The 18,737-nt window shown below is 34.4% G+C and overlaps 1 protein-coding gene across 2 annotated transcripts in view; it reads right to left on the reverse strand.

Moving 5' to 3' along the window:
• The window catches only part of LOC150102022 (transmembrane protein 120 homolog), a 208,996-nt gene that overhangs the window by 61,984 nt on the left and 128,275 nt on the right, over positions 1–18,737 (reverse strand). For both annotated transcript variants that reach the window (XM_090400395.1, XM_090400394.1), the window contains one exon: positions 15,321–15,382. In XM_090400395.1, coding sequence (XP_090256521.1) covers positions 15,321–15,382 — 62 coding nt within the window. The remainder of the gene's footprint in view (positions 1–15,320; positions 15,383–18,737) is intronic.

Here is an 18,737-nt window from a genome sequence, read left to right on the forward strand (position 1 = left end):
AAAGAATGATCAATAGCTCGGTTAACATACATATTTTTTTAAAAGAATTGAATGACAAGAACTGAGATTTAAGTAAAAAGGCTTCAATATAAAAAGACGACTAGTTTCGGGTTGTAACAGCCTTCATCAGGTGAGATTATAAAAGAAAGAAAAAAGAAAAAACCCTAAAACACTGAAGCTTAAATAAACTAGGAACATCATAGAGAGTCTCTATATATAATTGACACTAAATCGTTGTGGTTGTATTTAAAGCTGTTCTTTCGTTAGTCGAATTATTGGGAAATCTCTCCATCCGTTAATTCCTCGCATATATGGTGTTCCTAAAATCCATAAAGAGAACACCCCACTACGCCTCATTGTAGAAGGTATCAATTCTCCAATGTACAACCTTTCAAAATATCTTGCCAAATGCTTAAAAGCTTTTTCAGGCAAGTCACCATCCTTTATCAAGAACACTACAGATTTTGTTACATACATCAAGGATATAACAGTTAATGAAGATGAAATCATGGCTAGCTTGGACATAACTTCTCTGTTCACTAATGTCCCAACAGATGAAGTCCTAACATTACTCAAGGACAAGTTATCCAAAAAAATGTTAGCCTTGCTTACACATTGCATCAAGTCTGGTTACTTCAAAATTCAAGATAATATATACAAACAAAATCATGGACTGGCTATGGGTAATCCTTTATCCCCTGTACTCGCAAATATTTACCTAGAGGATTTTGAAACCAAAGCTATCTCTTCCTTTATTTTAACACCTAAAGTTTGGAAACGCTATGTAGATGATGTCTTCATTATTTGGAGCCATGGACATGATTCCCTTATGGTTTTCCTCGTGCCTGGAAAACCATAAGGTTTTCTGACATCAAAGTATTAAGTTTAGTGCCACGCTTGAAATGGATAATTCCTTGCCTTTTCTTGATGTCAAACTGACTCGCTCTTCTGGTAAATTCAAAATATTGATATATAGAAAGCCCACACATACCAACAGATATCTGCATAATCAGTCCCATCACTTCCTTCCTCATAAACTTGGAATAATTTCCACCTTGGGACACAGAGCCCGTTCTCTTCTGAATGACCCAAATGAACTTCTTACAGAAATAAACCATCTGAAAACTTCTTTCGAAGTTAATGGATATTCCAAGAGAATCATTGAAAAATACCTTCTTAATCCTCCTAGACATCACTCAGAAGAAACAAACAGATTCAAAGGCAATATATCTATTCCTTACATAAGTACAGTTTCACATAAATTAGCAAAAGTTCTAAGAAAATACAATATCAGAAACTTATTCACTCCACTTCCAAAGATCTGTTTCTTAATAAGCCACCCGAAACCTTGTCATCATCAACTCAAATACCCTGGTGTATATAAAATATTGTGTGATTGTGATATTCCTTATTTTGGATAGACAGACAAATCTGTCGAATTACATATGGAAGAACACGTGAGGGACATTACTTACAAGAGACAGCGAGCCAGTGCATTATCAAGTCATATCCTTTCCTCAGCTAATCCTAATGATGAAATGCAAAGTCACAAAGTCTGCTGGGAAAAATCTACTAACATCTGCCATTGCAATGTTGAACTAGAGAGAAAAATCGTGGAATCTAGTGAAATCATCTTCATTCCTGTTCATCTAAATAATAACTTGAGCTACAACCTCCCAGATTGTCATTCAGCTGCAATCATGTACTGGTGTTCACGAGATGCTACTAGCACGCACTTTCCCAACGATACAACTGACAAAAGAACAGCTTTAAATACAACCACAACGATTTAGTGTCAATTATGTATAAAGACTCTGTATGATGTTCATAGTTTACTTAAGCTTCAGTATTTTAGTGTTTTTTCTTTCTTTTATAATCTCACCTGATGAAGGCTGTTAAGCCAAAACTAGTCATGTTTTTATATTAAAACCTTTTTACTTAAATCTCGGTTCTAGTCATTCAATTCTTTAAAAAAATATGTATGTTAACCGAGTTAATGATCATTCTTTCATATATATATATATATATATAAGGGGCGAATATTCCAGGTGTACTAGGTGTGTGATGCTCATCTATAAAATATCAGTATCACCAATATTATATTTTTGTATTTATTCTCGTTAAAGACTCCTCCAATTGTTTGCAGACTTCACGCGATTCCTAAAATCGAACACAATATACTAATGCTTCATTGTCCTCTTCACGGGGATAATAAAGCATTAGTGCTTCATGAAAAGTGCACTTTTCGATGCATCACATTCGCGTTAATAGCCCAGGTGTGCTTTCAAAATGCACACACCTTTGAGCCCTTCGAAAAGACGTAAAGAGAGTGCAACGGGTCAAATTCTTAGCGTTTTTGTATTTTTAAACGGCTGAGAAGGCGAGACTGGGTGAGCTAACATTTTGAGCTCATCCAGCACCTAGTGGCTGTGGTTAGTTATTGTGTCAACCAATCCAATTGAATGTTGTCACTTGTCATGAGTTGAGCGCTTTCTGTATCCGATGGCTGTATTACAAACAGCTGTTACACATGTTTTCTGGAACTGAAAATTTGAAAGTGGATATTAGGAGAAAAAAGCTAAATGTTTCTCATGCAGTATAGCATCTGTTGAGGATACAAAGTTTTTTAATGGTATAGAGACATTTTTATTCTAGTCTTCAGAAACAAAAGACAGTAAAAAAAATATCTATTCCTGAATAAAAATGAATATTCTGAGTATTATAAGATGTTGATCTACAACAAAACACCAACATATGTGAGATTGATAAGACAGAAGAACCCTGATACTAAAAGGGAAAAAAAAACCTGATGAATTTAGGATTCCCGAAAGTGTGGATAATTCTGATAATGATTGGATGTTATGTATGAGTCTCAGTTAAAAAAAAAAAAAATTCTTGGAAAACGGAGCAAAATATGCACAAACCAGAGAAATACACATAACATGGGCAACAAATTTTAAAAGATGATTTGCTGCTCCATCAAACAATATTTATTCCTGCCATTCTCTGTCTCCTTGTAAGTTTTTTTTTTCAATTATGCCATCATAAATTCACTTATTCATGTCTAGACTTTATAGGATCATGCTATTCGCTCTACCCAGCAACTTATAGGACACACATATCACAAATGTCAATATTAATAATTCGTTTACCACTAATGAAAGCATTTCTACTCACACTTATTCTTTCTTTTCATTTCCTATTCTAACATGTCCTATAAATGATGGCTCACATATTTTCATCTTTGAGTATTTCAAATATACCAACCAACCAACTATAGCATTCTCCTTCATTGTTGCTTTCTAGTAAATCTTAAAACAGATTGTTCCCCCACTCTACGCAGAAATATTCAAAATTATCCTGCAATTAATTGCACTGGACCAATTAAGATCAGCACTGATGTGCTATGCACTCTCAAAACTTTCATACATCGATAAAAATGCAATCATACGGTCATGGGCGTCTGCAGAGGGAGAGGGGGAAAACGTGGGGGGAAATCCCCCCATGGCTCGAGTAAAAAATTCCACAAATTATAATCGTAAAAGTGATTGAGATGTATAAATTTAAACTCTCTACCATGGAAAGCTTTGTCTGTCTTAAAATTTTATTATGAGTTGGCCTGTTCCGGCCCACAGCAGGGTAGCCATAGAATATGTGTTTTATTGCAGCAATAAAACGTGTTCCTGTTTTTGGTTCATCTTTATCTGATTTGTGAACAGCGAGACCAATTCGTTTGCCATCTGTGTCTAGTGAGTCACTGAGTGAAGTGTAAACTGTAAATTTATAATGAAACAAATTTAAACAGAAAAATACATTTTTAAAAGGTAAGTGTATGTAAATTAATATTATTTTACTTAATAGTTTTATGATTTCTTTTGCTTTTAAACTGAAATAATTTAATTTAGGGATTAATTAATTAGTTGATTTTTAATAAAATATGCCAGTAATTTTTTATATATGAAATTGTGCTAAAAACTATTAATTCTGAATACTTTTTTTTTCCCAAGAATTAAAGATCATTAAAATTGATGTAAATGAAATAATGTACTGTATTTATAGTTTACATTGATAAATAATTACATCAAAAAACTAAAAGACGTTTATTGATGTAATTATTTAACTAAATCAATAATTATAAAAATTTATTGATGTAATAATTTCTCTCCAAGCTTCCCCCCCCCAATACTGGAAAACTTCCTGTGGATGCACGCCCCTGCATACAGTCAAACTGACGTGAAATTTATAGCATGTGTTGCATAACTCACATGACAGCACACCCAACTGAAATGGGCATACGACGCTACTGATATATATTCATCATCATCAAATTCCTGACATGTACCCTCAAGAGATGTACAGGATTATTACTATTACTATTATTACGGGCAACTCCAGGGAGTCATTAGACTCATCGAGGGAGGCCCCAAATCATATTCATCACAACTATTTGACATTCATACAGTATCTATCATACCTTGCCTTAAACTCATTCACTGTCACAGCATCCACTACAGACTCAGGGAGCGCATTCCACTCATTCACTACTCTAAAAGTAAAGAACCCAGCTCTAACACCTTTACTAACCACACTTTTGCCCAGTTTTCATAGATGTCCCCTAGTCCTCCCACAACCAGCCCTGTTCTCAAAAATATCTTCTGAATTAATTTTATAGAAACCCTTCAGTAATTTGAATGTCTCAATCATATCTCCCCTCCTCCGCCTATCAACCAATTTTTGCAACCCACAAATCCTCAACCTGTTCTCATACGGTTCATTCCACAGACCTGCTATCATCTTGGTCACTCGCCTCTGGATCCTCTCCACCTCCTCCCCATCAAGAAGAAACCTAGGTGACCAAATCTGAGCACAGTAGTCCAGATGGGGTCTTATCAAGGCTCGATAGAGAGGAACAATAACCTGCTTATCTCTGCTTGTCAACGTATTCCTCAGCAACCAAGTGATTTGATGAGCTGTTTTGGTCACTTCTGCAATGTGTCCCCTAAATTTCAATTCCTTATCTACCAACACTCCTAAATCTCGTGCCTCATCAATTTCCTGGAGCAGGGTTCCACCAATGCAGTAATCTGCCGCCAATCTTTTCACCCCAAAGTGCATAACCTTACATTTTGCCACATTAAACTGACATCCATTCTCCTTAGCCCAGACCTCCAATCTATCCAAATCATCCTGCAAAATTTTGACGTCATCTGCATTCACTATTGCCCTACCCAACTTCGCATCATCCGCAAACAAATGAACTGTTCCTCTCAGATCATTTCCTATATCATTTATGAACAAATTAAACAGCAGTGGTCCAAGAACAGATCCTTGTGGCACACCACTAGTCACAGGCCGTCTTGTGGACTCCACTCCCGAGTAAACCATTCTATCTCTCCATCAACCACCCTCCTATCCATCTCACCAACCCCATGTCCATTCCCATATGCTGCAATTTACTGATTAGAATTCCAGTGGAATCCTGTCAAAGGCCTTGGCAAGGTCCAGCAGAATCACTGTAAACCCATTACCCTTATCCAGGATATGATAGTACTACATGAAAAATTTACATCATTACTAACTTCCTATCTACAATTTTCATCCAAATCAGTCTGTTACTTGTCAAGACTCCAATATTATCAGATCTCATATTTCTATCATCTAAGGCACTTTGTACCATATCAATCCACCTATATCTTAGTCCTCCTCTGGTTCGTTTTCCTGCCAACCTGGCAGAGAACACTTATTTTGCTAATCTTTCCTCGCCCATTCTGTTCAAGTGACCATACCATCTGAGATTAGCTCTGCTAATGCATTCCTAGATGCTGACAATGTAAACTTTCTTAATATCCTCGTTTTTAATATGATATTGCCATTGATGCCATCTGTTCATGCCTCTCATATCTGTGGTCTCTGGTCAAGTGTTTTACTTCTGACCCAGCTCTCAGATCCATAAGTTAAAACTGGTTTGAACACTATCTTGTAAACAGCTAATTTAGTGTTCCGACTAATTTCTCTCTTATTCCATACGAATTTATTCAGTTGACTGCCTACCATACCAGCTTTGTTGATTCTGCTGTCTATTTCCATATTTAATTTACCAAATATGGAAATAGACAGTGAATTTCCATATTTACCAAATATGGAAATTCACTAAAGTGCCTAAGTAGCTGAAATGTTTTACTTGTTCCACAGATTCTATATTCAAAACACAGTTGACATTTTCAACGATTCTGCCTATTTTCATTGTCTTTGTCTTTTTATTGCTGACCTTCATACCATATCTATTACAACAGTTATTCAATTTAGTCAGGGAATCTTGCAAACTCGTAGCGAATTTATTGATAAGTATAAGATCGTCCACATAAAGCAAAGAGCTGACGTTAACCAATTCTGATATCATGTTTAATATCACTTTCCTTCATAATGTGATCCATATAGATAATGAATAACACAAGGGATAATGTACATCCTTGTCTCACACCAGATTTAACATTAAACTATCATCTTGTACTTCCTATAATTCCAAATGCTGACTTATAACTCAGATAAAGACTAAGTATTGCTTGATATAATGCCCCATCAACACCATATAACTGTAGTGTATTGAATAGCTTCTCTCTTGGCACCTTGTTGTATGCCTTTTCAGATTGACGAAACTTAAATACAGATCTTTGTTATATTTCCATGCTTTCTCAACTATTTGTCGTAAAGTGAAGATCTGATCCTGACAGCCTCTAGTTGGCCTGAATCCAGCTTGTCCTTCACCAAGCTTTTCTTCCACAATTCTTCTCAACCGTGTCTCAAGTATACTTGCATCTATCTTACCAGGAACACTCAGTAATGGAATGCCTCTGTAATTCTCACATTCAGTTTTATTTCCCTTTTTATATATGAGTACTATTAGAGCTCTACTCCAATCACCTGGAATTCGTCCCTCTATCCAGGCTTTCTGAACGTTTTACATTGCAGAAGTCTTACATTGCAGCCAATGTAAGACTTTTATACTCCACACTTCAGTATTTCTGGTCGAATATCATCTACTCCTGCTGCCTTTCCACATTTCAAGCCTTTGATGGCTTTTTCTACTTCAAGAATGGATATGTATTCCTGACTGTATGCCTGTTGAGTGTTTTTTTTACCACTGTGCTATCACTGCTTGTTTCATTTAGCAATTTTTCGAAGTAATTACTCCATACTTCAAGGATATCTTTTTCTACTGTTTTCATGTAACCTTTATCATCTCTAACTCCTTTTACAGTATTCTTTACTCCATTTCTAAGCTTCTTCAACAACCTCCAGAATATCTTGCCACCTTCTTGATATTTATTTTCTATGTTCTTTCTATTTTCAAAGTCATCTCATGACTTTTGTTTAGCTAGTTTTACACAGTTTCGCTTTCTTACATTTGTCTCTGTATTCTCTAAGAGCAAAAGCTGACTTATTTACCAGGAACTTTTGATATGCTTGCTTCTTTTCCTTCAGTGCCTCTTTAACTTCCTGTGTTCACCATGGAGTTCTGAATTTTCTATCTTCACCACATGCCACTCTGGCTGAATCAATCAGGGTTTTCTTCAAGGCTTGCCACTGAATCTCCAAGGTTTGGTTCTTGTTCTCAAACTCTTTCATTTTTTTCTTCAATAATCTTTGTGTATTTTAGTCTGCAGTTCATATCTGAGAGCTGCTCAACTTTTATTCGCTTTAAAACTTTCTTACATGTCATTCTTTTCAATATGAAATTCAATTTATCCTGCTCAAGACTAAATAGTGATCGCTTCCAATTTCAAATCCTCTGCATACTCTGGTGTCCTGCAGAAGTGAGAAAACATCACTATCAACAATAACATAGTCAATGAGACTTTTCTTATTCCTTGTCTCTTCTCTCTATGTGAATTTGTGCACATTTTTATGTTGGAACATGCTGTTAGTAATAACCAGTCCATGTCCTGAGCAAAAATCCAACAGGTATTTGCCATTATTATTAGCTTTGCTCTTTTCTCCAAATTTTCCCAAAACATTTTGTAAGTCTGACAATCACTTCCTACTCTGCTATTTAGATCCCCAACAAGGACCAACTTTTCTTTTTTTCATTGTGTCAGTAGCTTTCTCTAGAGCCTCATAAAATTCTTCCATTTCTACCTTAGTAGAGCCTTCTGTGGGACCATAGGCACAAATAAGTCTCATTGTCCAGTTCCCCATTCTAATATTTGCCCACATCACTCTACTTGAGACTGTCTGCCATTCAAGAAGATTAACTTCATATTTAGTGTTGAATACTATGGCTACCCCTTCTTTTCCTTGATTGTCATTGCCTGAATATTACATTTTGTATTTATTGCTCAGAAAGATCTCACCAGTTTTTGTCTTTTTTGTTTCAGTCACCCCTATTATGTCGATCTGGTACTTATCTAATTCCTCAGCTAGCTCCATTTCTTTGCCATTCAGGCTTCTTATGTTGATAGTACCAATCTTTAACTCTGGTGATGTTGAGTTGGGGTTTGTTTTGAGATTTGTTACAGTAGCTGACTTTTCACTGTTCGCCCTGGTTCCCTGGCGAAAACAGCGGGGACCTTGTTTAACCGGGCAACGCCCCAGTCGAGATGAAATTTTGTCATATTGTACCATCATTTTGTATATTGGTTTAAGCCAATAAGAATACAATTTGGTCGGCTGAATCCCAAATTGCCAGCCCATCCTCATTCATTCAGTATCCAGGTAGATACCCAACAGAGTGCACCATGAGAGGGTGAGGATTGGACATTAGGTCAGAAGCCCTGGTCGGTTCTCTGCATTCCTTTAAAGACTATGTGGAGGTCTCCTCTCAGTTATACAGTTTTGACCCTTAAGCACTCCTGATATTTTTCATAGTAAGCGTAACTGATTAGAGCTTTGTGCATTTGATATAGATGTTTCTTTTACTAATTTTTGAAGTTTGCAGTGAACAACAACAGAATGGAAATATGAATGGGATCAGCAAGTCATGCAGTGCAAAACCTCACAGCATGGACTTTTCAAGAATGGTTTGTTGTCATGAGTGCAACATGTATATGTGGCAGAACATGGAAAATATGTTAGTGCAGACACTGAACAGGAGCGAAGAAAATGTATCGATATGTTGAAAATGTAATATTCTGCTGGATTACAAGTTATCAGTAAATGTGAAACTGAAGGTTGGAACAAAAGATAGCATCATTTCAGAAGCAAAAGGTTATGAATGAAAGTGAGCAATGCTAGAAGATGAGAGTAAAATGAGGAAAGAAAAGACAGACTGACAGATATTGCCAGGATGCAAGACCTGAAAAATGAGTTGATTAGAATGAGAAGTTAGGTGAAAAATGTGTGTAGTAAGATGAGCTGTTTGGTGAAAAAGAATGAAATAGTGCAAAAGGATAGGATGAAGGAAAGCAGAGAAAAGAGGTGATGAAGACTCAAGAATAGAGATGTTTAGAAATTCCATTATTAAAGGTGTAGTAAATGAAAGATTACACAATGTGTGTTTTCCAGGAGAAAGAATTGGCAGGAAAACTGATTTGCTGGAAATGAGAAGCACATGAGCAAATGAATTAGTGGTGGTTGGAACAAGTGACTTTTTGGACATGAAGAGAATGCGAGGATGGTATTAGGAGGTTGCTGAAGAGAATAAAAGACAACGGCATAATAGGAAAGGTAATCAGTGTGTTGATAAGGTATGACAGTGACAAGTTGAGATAGAAAGCAGGGATCATGATTAGCATATTGGCAAAACTTGTGTGAGAAGGAAGAGGGAAGTTTGCAAATGCATGGGATGCATTTAAGAGAAGGATGGAATTTTTTTTACAAAACTGACAGGTTACATTTAAATACATTTGGTGTGAATCAGCTGAAGAAACTGTTGTTAAAAGAAAGCGCGATGAGTAACGTGAGCAAGAGTTGAAGCGAAAGACCAGAACAGAGGAAATTGGAAGACTGAAGCAGTTTTAAATGGAAATAATAGTAGTGCGAGAGATAATGATGAGAGAACAAGAATGCAAGATGGATAGGAAAATACATGGTGTAAGGAGAGTGGATATTGAAAGTAGTAGTGAATGTGTGTGGGGGGGGGGGATGGTCAGCATAGCAATGGAATAGCCTGGCATGTAAGTGTGGGGATAGTTAAATCTGATTTGGTTTTGGTTTATTTAGATTTACATGACTGGGCTACCTGTATATAGAAGCTGTTGACTTAACATTAATTTTCTCACTATCTCATAATGCAAAAACAGGGAAGGGCTGCTACCTCAACCATGGTATCCTCCTAGGTCTGGCTGTCAGTCATAAGAGCTCAATAAAAATCAAAACCAGTCTGGTTAATGGCCCTTCCCATAATGCTTATGCATTATGGAATGGGCCACTATCCAAGAACGGATTAAACAAGAACATAATTTATGTTGAATTTTTTCTTGACAATTATTTATAAGACTATTACGCTTTTTTTATATAATCTTTGTCGAGTAGCTTTATTTTATCCTCCTACATGTTTCGCCAATTTTTCTATTGGCATCCTCAGGGAATACAAACTAGTAAGCTAAAATGAAGGTTACAGACTAGGTTATAACTGATGGTTCTAATTCATACAAAAAATTGGTATTGTGTGTGACAATGTGCGTGTCTCGTTAACGTGATTTATTCGTTATGGCTCATGACATAATTGTTATGGAAGTTCATTTCTTTGATATTCAATGATCTGATTAAAGTTTTCCAAATTTCTGTTAAAATTAGACCTTGATTCTTGTTTAGGTTTTCAGTTTTACGGGCAACTGTAGCTGCTTCTTTAAAGGTTCTTAAATGGTAGTTATCTTCTATGTATGGCATAAGGCTCTTATCCCACTCAATGTGATGGTTAGTAGAGGCAAAGTGGCATGAAAGGCCTGAAATGTCTTGTCTGTTATTTCTGACATATCCTATGTGTTCTTTCTTTCTCATTTCAAAGCTTCTAGAGGTCTGACCTACGTAACTAATACCACATGAGCAAGGTATATTATATACTCCAGAGTACTTGTAGAATGGGTGAGGATCTTTCGTGATCTTAAAAATTTACAAATAGTGTTGATCGGTTTGAATGCCACTCTGATCTTATGTGGTTTTAAAAGGTTAGCTAATTTTTTGGAAATGTTGGAAATACCTCAACCATGGTATCCTCCTAGGTCTGGCTGTCAGTCATAAGAGCTCAATAAAAATCAAAATCAGTCTGGTTAATGGCCCTTCCCATAATGCTTATGCATTATGGAATGGGCCACTATCCAAGAAAGGATTAAACAAGAACATAATTTATGTTGAATTTTTTCTTGACAATTATTTATAAGACTATTACGCTTTTTTTATATAATCTTTGTCGAGTAGCTTTATTTTATCCTCCTACATGTTTCGCCAATTTTTCTATTGGCATCCTCAGGGAATACAAACCAGTAAGCTAAAATGAAGGTTACAGACTAGGTTATAACTGATGGTTCTAATTCATACAAAAAATTGGTATTGTGCGTGTCTCGTTAACGTGATTTATTCGTTATGGCTCATGACATAATTGTTATGGAAGTTCATTTCTTTGATATTCAATGATCTGATTAAAGTTTTCCAAATTTCTGGTAAAATTAGACCATGATTCTTGTTTAGGTTTTCAGTTTTACGGGCAACTGTAGCTGCTTCTTTAAAGGTTCTTAAATGGTAGTTATCTTCTATGTATGGCATAAGGCTCTTATCCCACTCAATGTGATGGTTAGTAGAGGCAAAGTGGCATGAAAGGCCTGAAATGTCTTGTCTGTTATTTCTGACATATCCTATGTGTTCTTTCTTTCTCATTTCAAAGCTTCTAGAGGTCTGACCTACGTAACTAATACCACATGAGCAAGGTATATTATATACTCCAGAGTACTTGAAGAATGGGTGAGGATCTTTCGTGATCTTAAAAATTTACGAATAGTGTTGATCGGTTTGAATGACACTCTGATCTTATGTGGTTTTAAAAGGTTAGCTAATTTTTTGGAAATGTTGCTGACAAAAGGAATCGTAATTGTACTGATGTATTGGATGTCATCACGTTGTCTATGTGGTATATCAGTAAAGAGAATCTTGTTATAGAGTCTTTTTGGGTAACCATTTAAAGAAAGTTCTCTGGATATTGTAGTTAATTCCGTTAGTAGGTCATCCTTGTCTGTCGTATACTGTACAGCTCTTTTCTTGAGACTATGGATAATGCTAAGCTTCTGAGATATGTGATGAGCTGAGTTGAAATGGAGGTAACATCCAGTATTTGTAGGTTTTCTGTACACAGATAGGTTGATACTATTAATGGTTTGTTTCTTTATTAAAATGTCAAGGAATGGCAGTTTTTCATCTTTTTCCATTTCTAATGTGAATTTGATGGTATTGTGGAAACTACTGATTTGGTTTAGGTAATTCATTAGTTCTTCTTTCGTATGATCCCAAATGATAAAGATGTCATCTACACATCTGTACCAAATTTTCGGTTTTGGAATGATCTGGGATAAGATTTTTTTCTCTAGATCTTCCATGAATAAGTCAGCACAAGGAGGTGAGAGGGGGCTACCCATGACTAATCCAGTGAGTTGTTTGTAGATCGTTTTTTGCCAAATAAAATAGAAGTTAAACAATGATTGAACAAAGTAGTGATGTTTCTTGGGAACAAGCTGTCTAAGATGTTGATGACTTCAACCACTGGAATGTTAGTAAACAGAAATGTAAAGTCCAGGCTTGCTAGTATATCCTCTTTAAAGATAAGGATGTTTTTTATTTGATCTATAAAATGTTTTGAGTTTTTAATATAAGTATCCGAGATGTGAATGTGTTGTTGTAAAATCTTCGCAAGATACTTGGACAGTCGGTAAGTGGGAGAATAGATTCCATCAACTATTGGACGTAACGGTATACCTTCTTTATGAATTTTTGGAAGGCCATACAATCTAGGAGTTAGTGGGTGCATTGATTTTAGATTTCTTATTACTTCTATAGGCCAGTTATTCATTCCACGTAATAATTCATTGGTGTCATTATGGTTTTTTGTGGTAGGATCTCTACTGAGAACTTCATATACAGACCTGTCAGATAATAGATTTTTAATTTTTTCTTCATAATTTTTAGTATTTAATATAACTGTATTATTACCTTTGTCGGCTTTGAGTATGATGATGTCTTTATTATTCCTTAATTTGAGAAGCGTTCTTCTTTCCATTTGGTTGGAGTTGGAGTTAGGAGATCTTGACGGAGCTGAAACGATTATGCTGCTTTTTAATCGTAAGTCATTAGCTATTGGAAGTGGTAGTAATGAGAAGGCTTTTTCTAAGTTGCAGATGAACTCTATTTTAGGAATGACAGTGGGTTTTAAAGCAAAATTGAATCCTTTTTTGAGGATAGAGATCTCAGGTTTACTTAAAACGTGTTTAGATAGGTTAATTATCACTTGGTTATCTGGTAGAGACGGTTTGTAGTTGCTATGATTATCATACAGCATGTTGAATTTATCAATTTGTGTCTTTTTGCTGTGATTAAAGGTTTTGGTAAAACTGTTGCTAATCATATTGTCTAATAGTTGCCATGTCTCAGCATCAATTTTACCAGAAATTTGGAAAACTTTAATCAGATCATTGAACATCAAAGAAATGAACTTTCATAACAATTACGTCATGAGCCATAACGAATAAATCACGTTAACGAGACACGCACATTGTCACGCACAATACCAATTTTTTGTATGAATTAGAACCATCAATTATAACCTAGTCTATAACCTTCATTTTAGCTTACTAGTTTGTATTCTCTGAGGATGCCAATAGAAAAATTGGCGAAACATGTAGGAGGATAAAATAAAGCTACTTGACAAAGATTATATAAAAAAAGTGTAATAGTCTTATAAGAACATAATTTCTTTTCAAATATAATTTACGTTTAAAAACTTTTGACACAATTATCGATGTTTGCAGTGACTGTTGAGAATCCACTGTTACATAAACAAAAGTGGATTATTCTACTCGATAGTCACAGCAACAGAGTAGAATCCTAATTGGCTTAAAAGTGTCCATATTCACTATTAATTTTTAATTTATCGATTAATGCACTGTCAAAATTTATCAATTTATTAAAATTGTTCTTCAAAATTTTCTATGTTATATCTAAGCAGAGATCTGCTAGAATATTTTCTTCTTCAATCACATACAGGACATTTGACTGCCAAAACTGAATGGATCAAAAAGAAATTAACTTATGCTATAAATATTATCTCTGGAAATTTTCCATGTTACTCCTCTAAAATTTATATTAATATTTATGACTATTCTGCCTATTTTTCTTAAGGATTACATGATTGGCTTTTTACTCCAATTTACTTAAAACATTAATGGTATTTTAAAGATATAAATTAAATGAAAAATATGGAAGGAATAATTTTTGAACATACCACTGCAGAATCCTCAAGACATCCTTTTAGGGAACAGCATCAGAAATATATTGATAGAAATTATATAACTGAACTTTAGACCTTTAGAATGAACTCTGGATGATGGACTATAACCATTTAGATAAATACATCATTGCTTTTTTTCAAAAAGAAGTGGTGTGTGTGTGTGGGGGGGGGAATATGGAGATACTTTGTCGAAATGGCTCACATCCGTAACTCCCACTTTTAATCTTTATTTATTATATTTTATGTTTCTCCTTTTTCTAAAAAAAATTTTTGTAGTTCATCCTCGATACAAGGTCATTATGAAATTACTATATGCTTCTAATTTGCATATCAAAAATTCCAAAGATTTTTGCAACCACCACTGATCTAAAGTACTATTAATTGCAGAATTTACCTAGATCTTAGTTTTTCTATTTTTCCTATCTTCCTGACACTCGCTTTGCTAAACTTCCTATCATGTTCTGTTTAAGTAATTATACCACCTTAGAATAGCTCAGTCCACACATACTTGAAGGCTAATAAATGAAGCTCATTTCTTTCATTAATGCCTTCATTTTTAATAAGATTCTGCCAATGATCCATCTGTTCATTCCTCTAATTTTTTTTCAGAAATTCATATCTATGGTCTCTAGTTTCTGATCAAATTTCATATCTAAGCTCATTCTCAGTTGCATAAATTAAAATTAGTTTAAACACACACCAAGCTAACTGATATAAATTTATTCAAGTGGCTCTCAAAATATTAAGCATTTACAGACATAACAAACAGAAATTTAACAGATAACAGAAATGTACAAATATAAAAATCAAGTTAGTTACTATACAATTTAAAGAAGAAAACACACACACTTAACTATTTAAAACTGAAATTATGAAAAAATAATCTACTTACTGATATAACACGTATACCATGTAAATTGTTTGCGAAACTGGTCATACATAAAGCCATCTGGCCTATAAAGTTAAAATTCTGTATTATAAACAAAAACTAATTAAAACAAAACAAATATCCACATACAGGAAGGTCTCATTTTACATTTCTTTTCCTCTATTTATAAAGATCCAAATTAACAAACATTTCAAAATCAATAGCAAAACATCAAAAACATAACAGAAGACAAGAATGAAATCATAAATGTAACATGTTGGTAATATCAGTGATCGTCATTTGTTTTATATTCTATGGCATTGTGAATAGAGATTACAAAAAAGTTCACGTTTTGGTCCACCATGAATTGCATTGTAAAAATGACTAAAAAGTGAAAATTTTACTAATATTAGTATTTGAATAAATAACTTAAAAATGTCATCTAAATGTACAGCTGATTCAACATCTTCTTCAGAAAAAAAAAAAAAAGCACAAACCATTGAGTAAAACATGGAAATGATTCAACGGATCAAATCAGGCAGGCATCATTCTATTATACAGTATTTTTGCTTTAATTTATAACTTACTGTGTTATGTTATTTATAAACATAAATAATAATAAATATAAAGCTACTAACGCCTTTTATCCTCCTATTGGGAGTAAGTGAGGCTGATTTTTTCACTGGTAGCCAATCAGAGATAGCCCAAGGCTATCATGAATAATTACACAAAGAATCCAGTGAAGAGAGGCAGCTGACAAGTGCCATCATCAGGCATGACAAATGCCTAATCCTAACTATGTTTTACAGTCTGAAATATTGTGGATTCTATGGTTGATTTTCTTGAGTTTAAAGGGCAAAAAAATCTGAGTTTCTGGCAGAAAAAAAAAAACCTGCCTCCTGTGCCAAAGATAGATCAACTCTTTCTTTGCTTGTTCTTTGTGTGGCCTAGTGCCACGGATGAACACACCACTCCCACTGAGCTATATATTTATAAGCATTATTTACATAAAATAATTATAAAATCAATCATAATTGATTTTTTAAATATTTGCAATTTTATAAAATTGCAAAATATTATCTTGTAGAGGCCAGTTTTCATTCTGAAGAAACCAGACTCAAATATACATCGTAATTTTACCACAGTTTACAAACGATTCTATTTATAAAGAGTTAGTTGTGAACCTAACCCCTTCACAAAATTAGGCCTTACTGTATTTCACAGTGAAAAAAAAAAATCAATTTGAATCTAATCTAAATTTTGAGAGCTGCTTAAAATATCCCATGGTGAAAAAGAACTTTGGTTATATTAATTTATGTTATTATTATTAAGTTTCTTTTATTATTAATAATAAAAGAAACTTCAAAACACTGAAGAGGATTGGACTAAGCATCAACAGGTTGGTCTTCTTGAAACGTTGCAAATTTCACACTGTCTTTATTAAATTTATGTCCCTTAAAGAAAATATAACAACTGAACGTGCAAGGAGAAAATATCATAAAGCTAAATTAGACCTACTGTCTGAAAGTATCTCAGATACTAAATGAACTCTCGCTTTTCTTTTCAATAAAAAAACAACTATAGCGGAGAAACTGGAAGAATCTCTAGATAATGAAAGTTGGCATACCTTTAATATAAATTGTGAATCTCAAGCAGCCACAATACAATATAATAACAAATTAATCTTATAAGAAAATTTGAAACATTAAAAAGAATACAAAATAATAGGAACTTCTCAAAACCACACATCAATATTGACAAAGTCATTATCAACAAATCTTTTTATATACTTTCAGATGTAAAAAAAAGCATCCTTAGTAAAGGTCTAAACTTTATTCCTTCCCTCAAAATTAATACCAAAGGAGACACTACTTACAAAAGTAGAAAAAAGCTACTTCTTTTCTCCCTCCATAAGATGCAAAACTTCCACATATTGAATCAATCTTTATTATCAATAACACAAAACCACCTGCAGATAACATTACTTCAACAGAATGCAAAGCTATTAAAAGTTTAAAAATCAACAGAGATATAATAATCCTTCCTGCGGATAAAGGCAATGCAACAGTCATCCTCAACTCTGAAGATTACCAGAATAAAATGCTTGAATTACTACAAGATGATACCTACTCAATACTCGAGACAGATCCAACTCGTGAACTTCAAAATCGTACAAACAACTTATTAAAAACAACCACTGAATTATCCCAAAACGTTTGCTTATCTCTACGCTCTCTCTCCATCCATTAATTCCTCGCATATATGGTGTTCCTAAAATCCATAAAGAGAACACCCCACTACGCCTCATTGTAGAAGGGATCAATTCTCCAACGTACAACCTTTCAAAATATCTTGCCAAATACTTAAAATGTTTTTCAATCAAGTCACCATCCTTTATCAAGAACACTACAGATTTTGTTACATACATCAAGGATATAACAGTTAATGAAGATGAAATCGTGGCTAGCTTGGACATAACATCTCTGTTCACTAATGTCCCAACAGATGAAGTCCTAACATTACTCAAGGACAAGTTATCCAAAAAAATGTTAGCCTTGCTTACACATTGCATCAAGTCTGGTTACTTCAAAATTCAAGATAATATATACAAACAAAATCATGGACTGGCTATGGGTAATCCTTTATCCCCTGTACTCGCAAATATTTACTTAGAGGATTTTGAAACCAAAGCTATCTCTTCCTTTATTTTAACACCTAAAGTTTGGAAACGCTATGTAGATGATGTCTTCATTATTTGGAGCCATGGACATGATTCCCTTATGGTTTTCCTCATACCTGGAAAACCATAAGGTTTTCTGACATCAAAGTATTAAGTTTAGTGCCACGCTTGAAATGGATAATTCCTTGCCTTTTCTTGATGTCAAACTGACTCGCTCTTCTGGTAAATTCAAAATATTGATATATAGAAAGCCCACACATACCAACAGATATCTGCATAATCAGTCCCATCACTTCCTTCCTCATAAACTTGGAATAATTTCCACCTTGGGACATAGAGCCCATTCTCTTCTGGATGACCCAAATGAACTTCTTACAGAAATAAACCATCTGAAAACTTCTTTCGAAGTTAATGGATATTCCAAGAGAATCATTGAAAAATTCCTTCTTAATCCTCCTAGACATCACTCAGAAGAAACAAATAGATTCAAAGGCAATATATCTATTCTTTACATAAGTACAGTTTCACATAAATTAGCAAATGTTCTAAGAAAATACAATATCAGAACCTTATTCACTCCACTTCCAAAGATCCGTTTCTTAATAAGCCACCCGAAACCTTGTCATCATCAACTCAAATACCCTGGTGTATATAAAATATTGTGTGATTGTGATATTCCTTATTTTGGACAGACAGACAAATCTGTCGAATTGCGTATGGAAGAACACATGACGGACATTACTTACAAGAGACAGCGAGCC

The sequence above is a fragment of the Typopeltis vanoorti genome, chromosome 11, assembly GCF_054136105.1.
Source record: "Typopeltis vanoorti isolate ZY-2024b chromosome 11, IOZ_Tvanoo_1.0, whole genome shotgun sequence".
Lineage (NCBI taxonomy): Eukaryota > Metazoa > Arthropoda > Arachnida > Uropygi > Thelyphonidae > Typopeltis > Typopeltis vanoorti.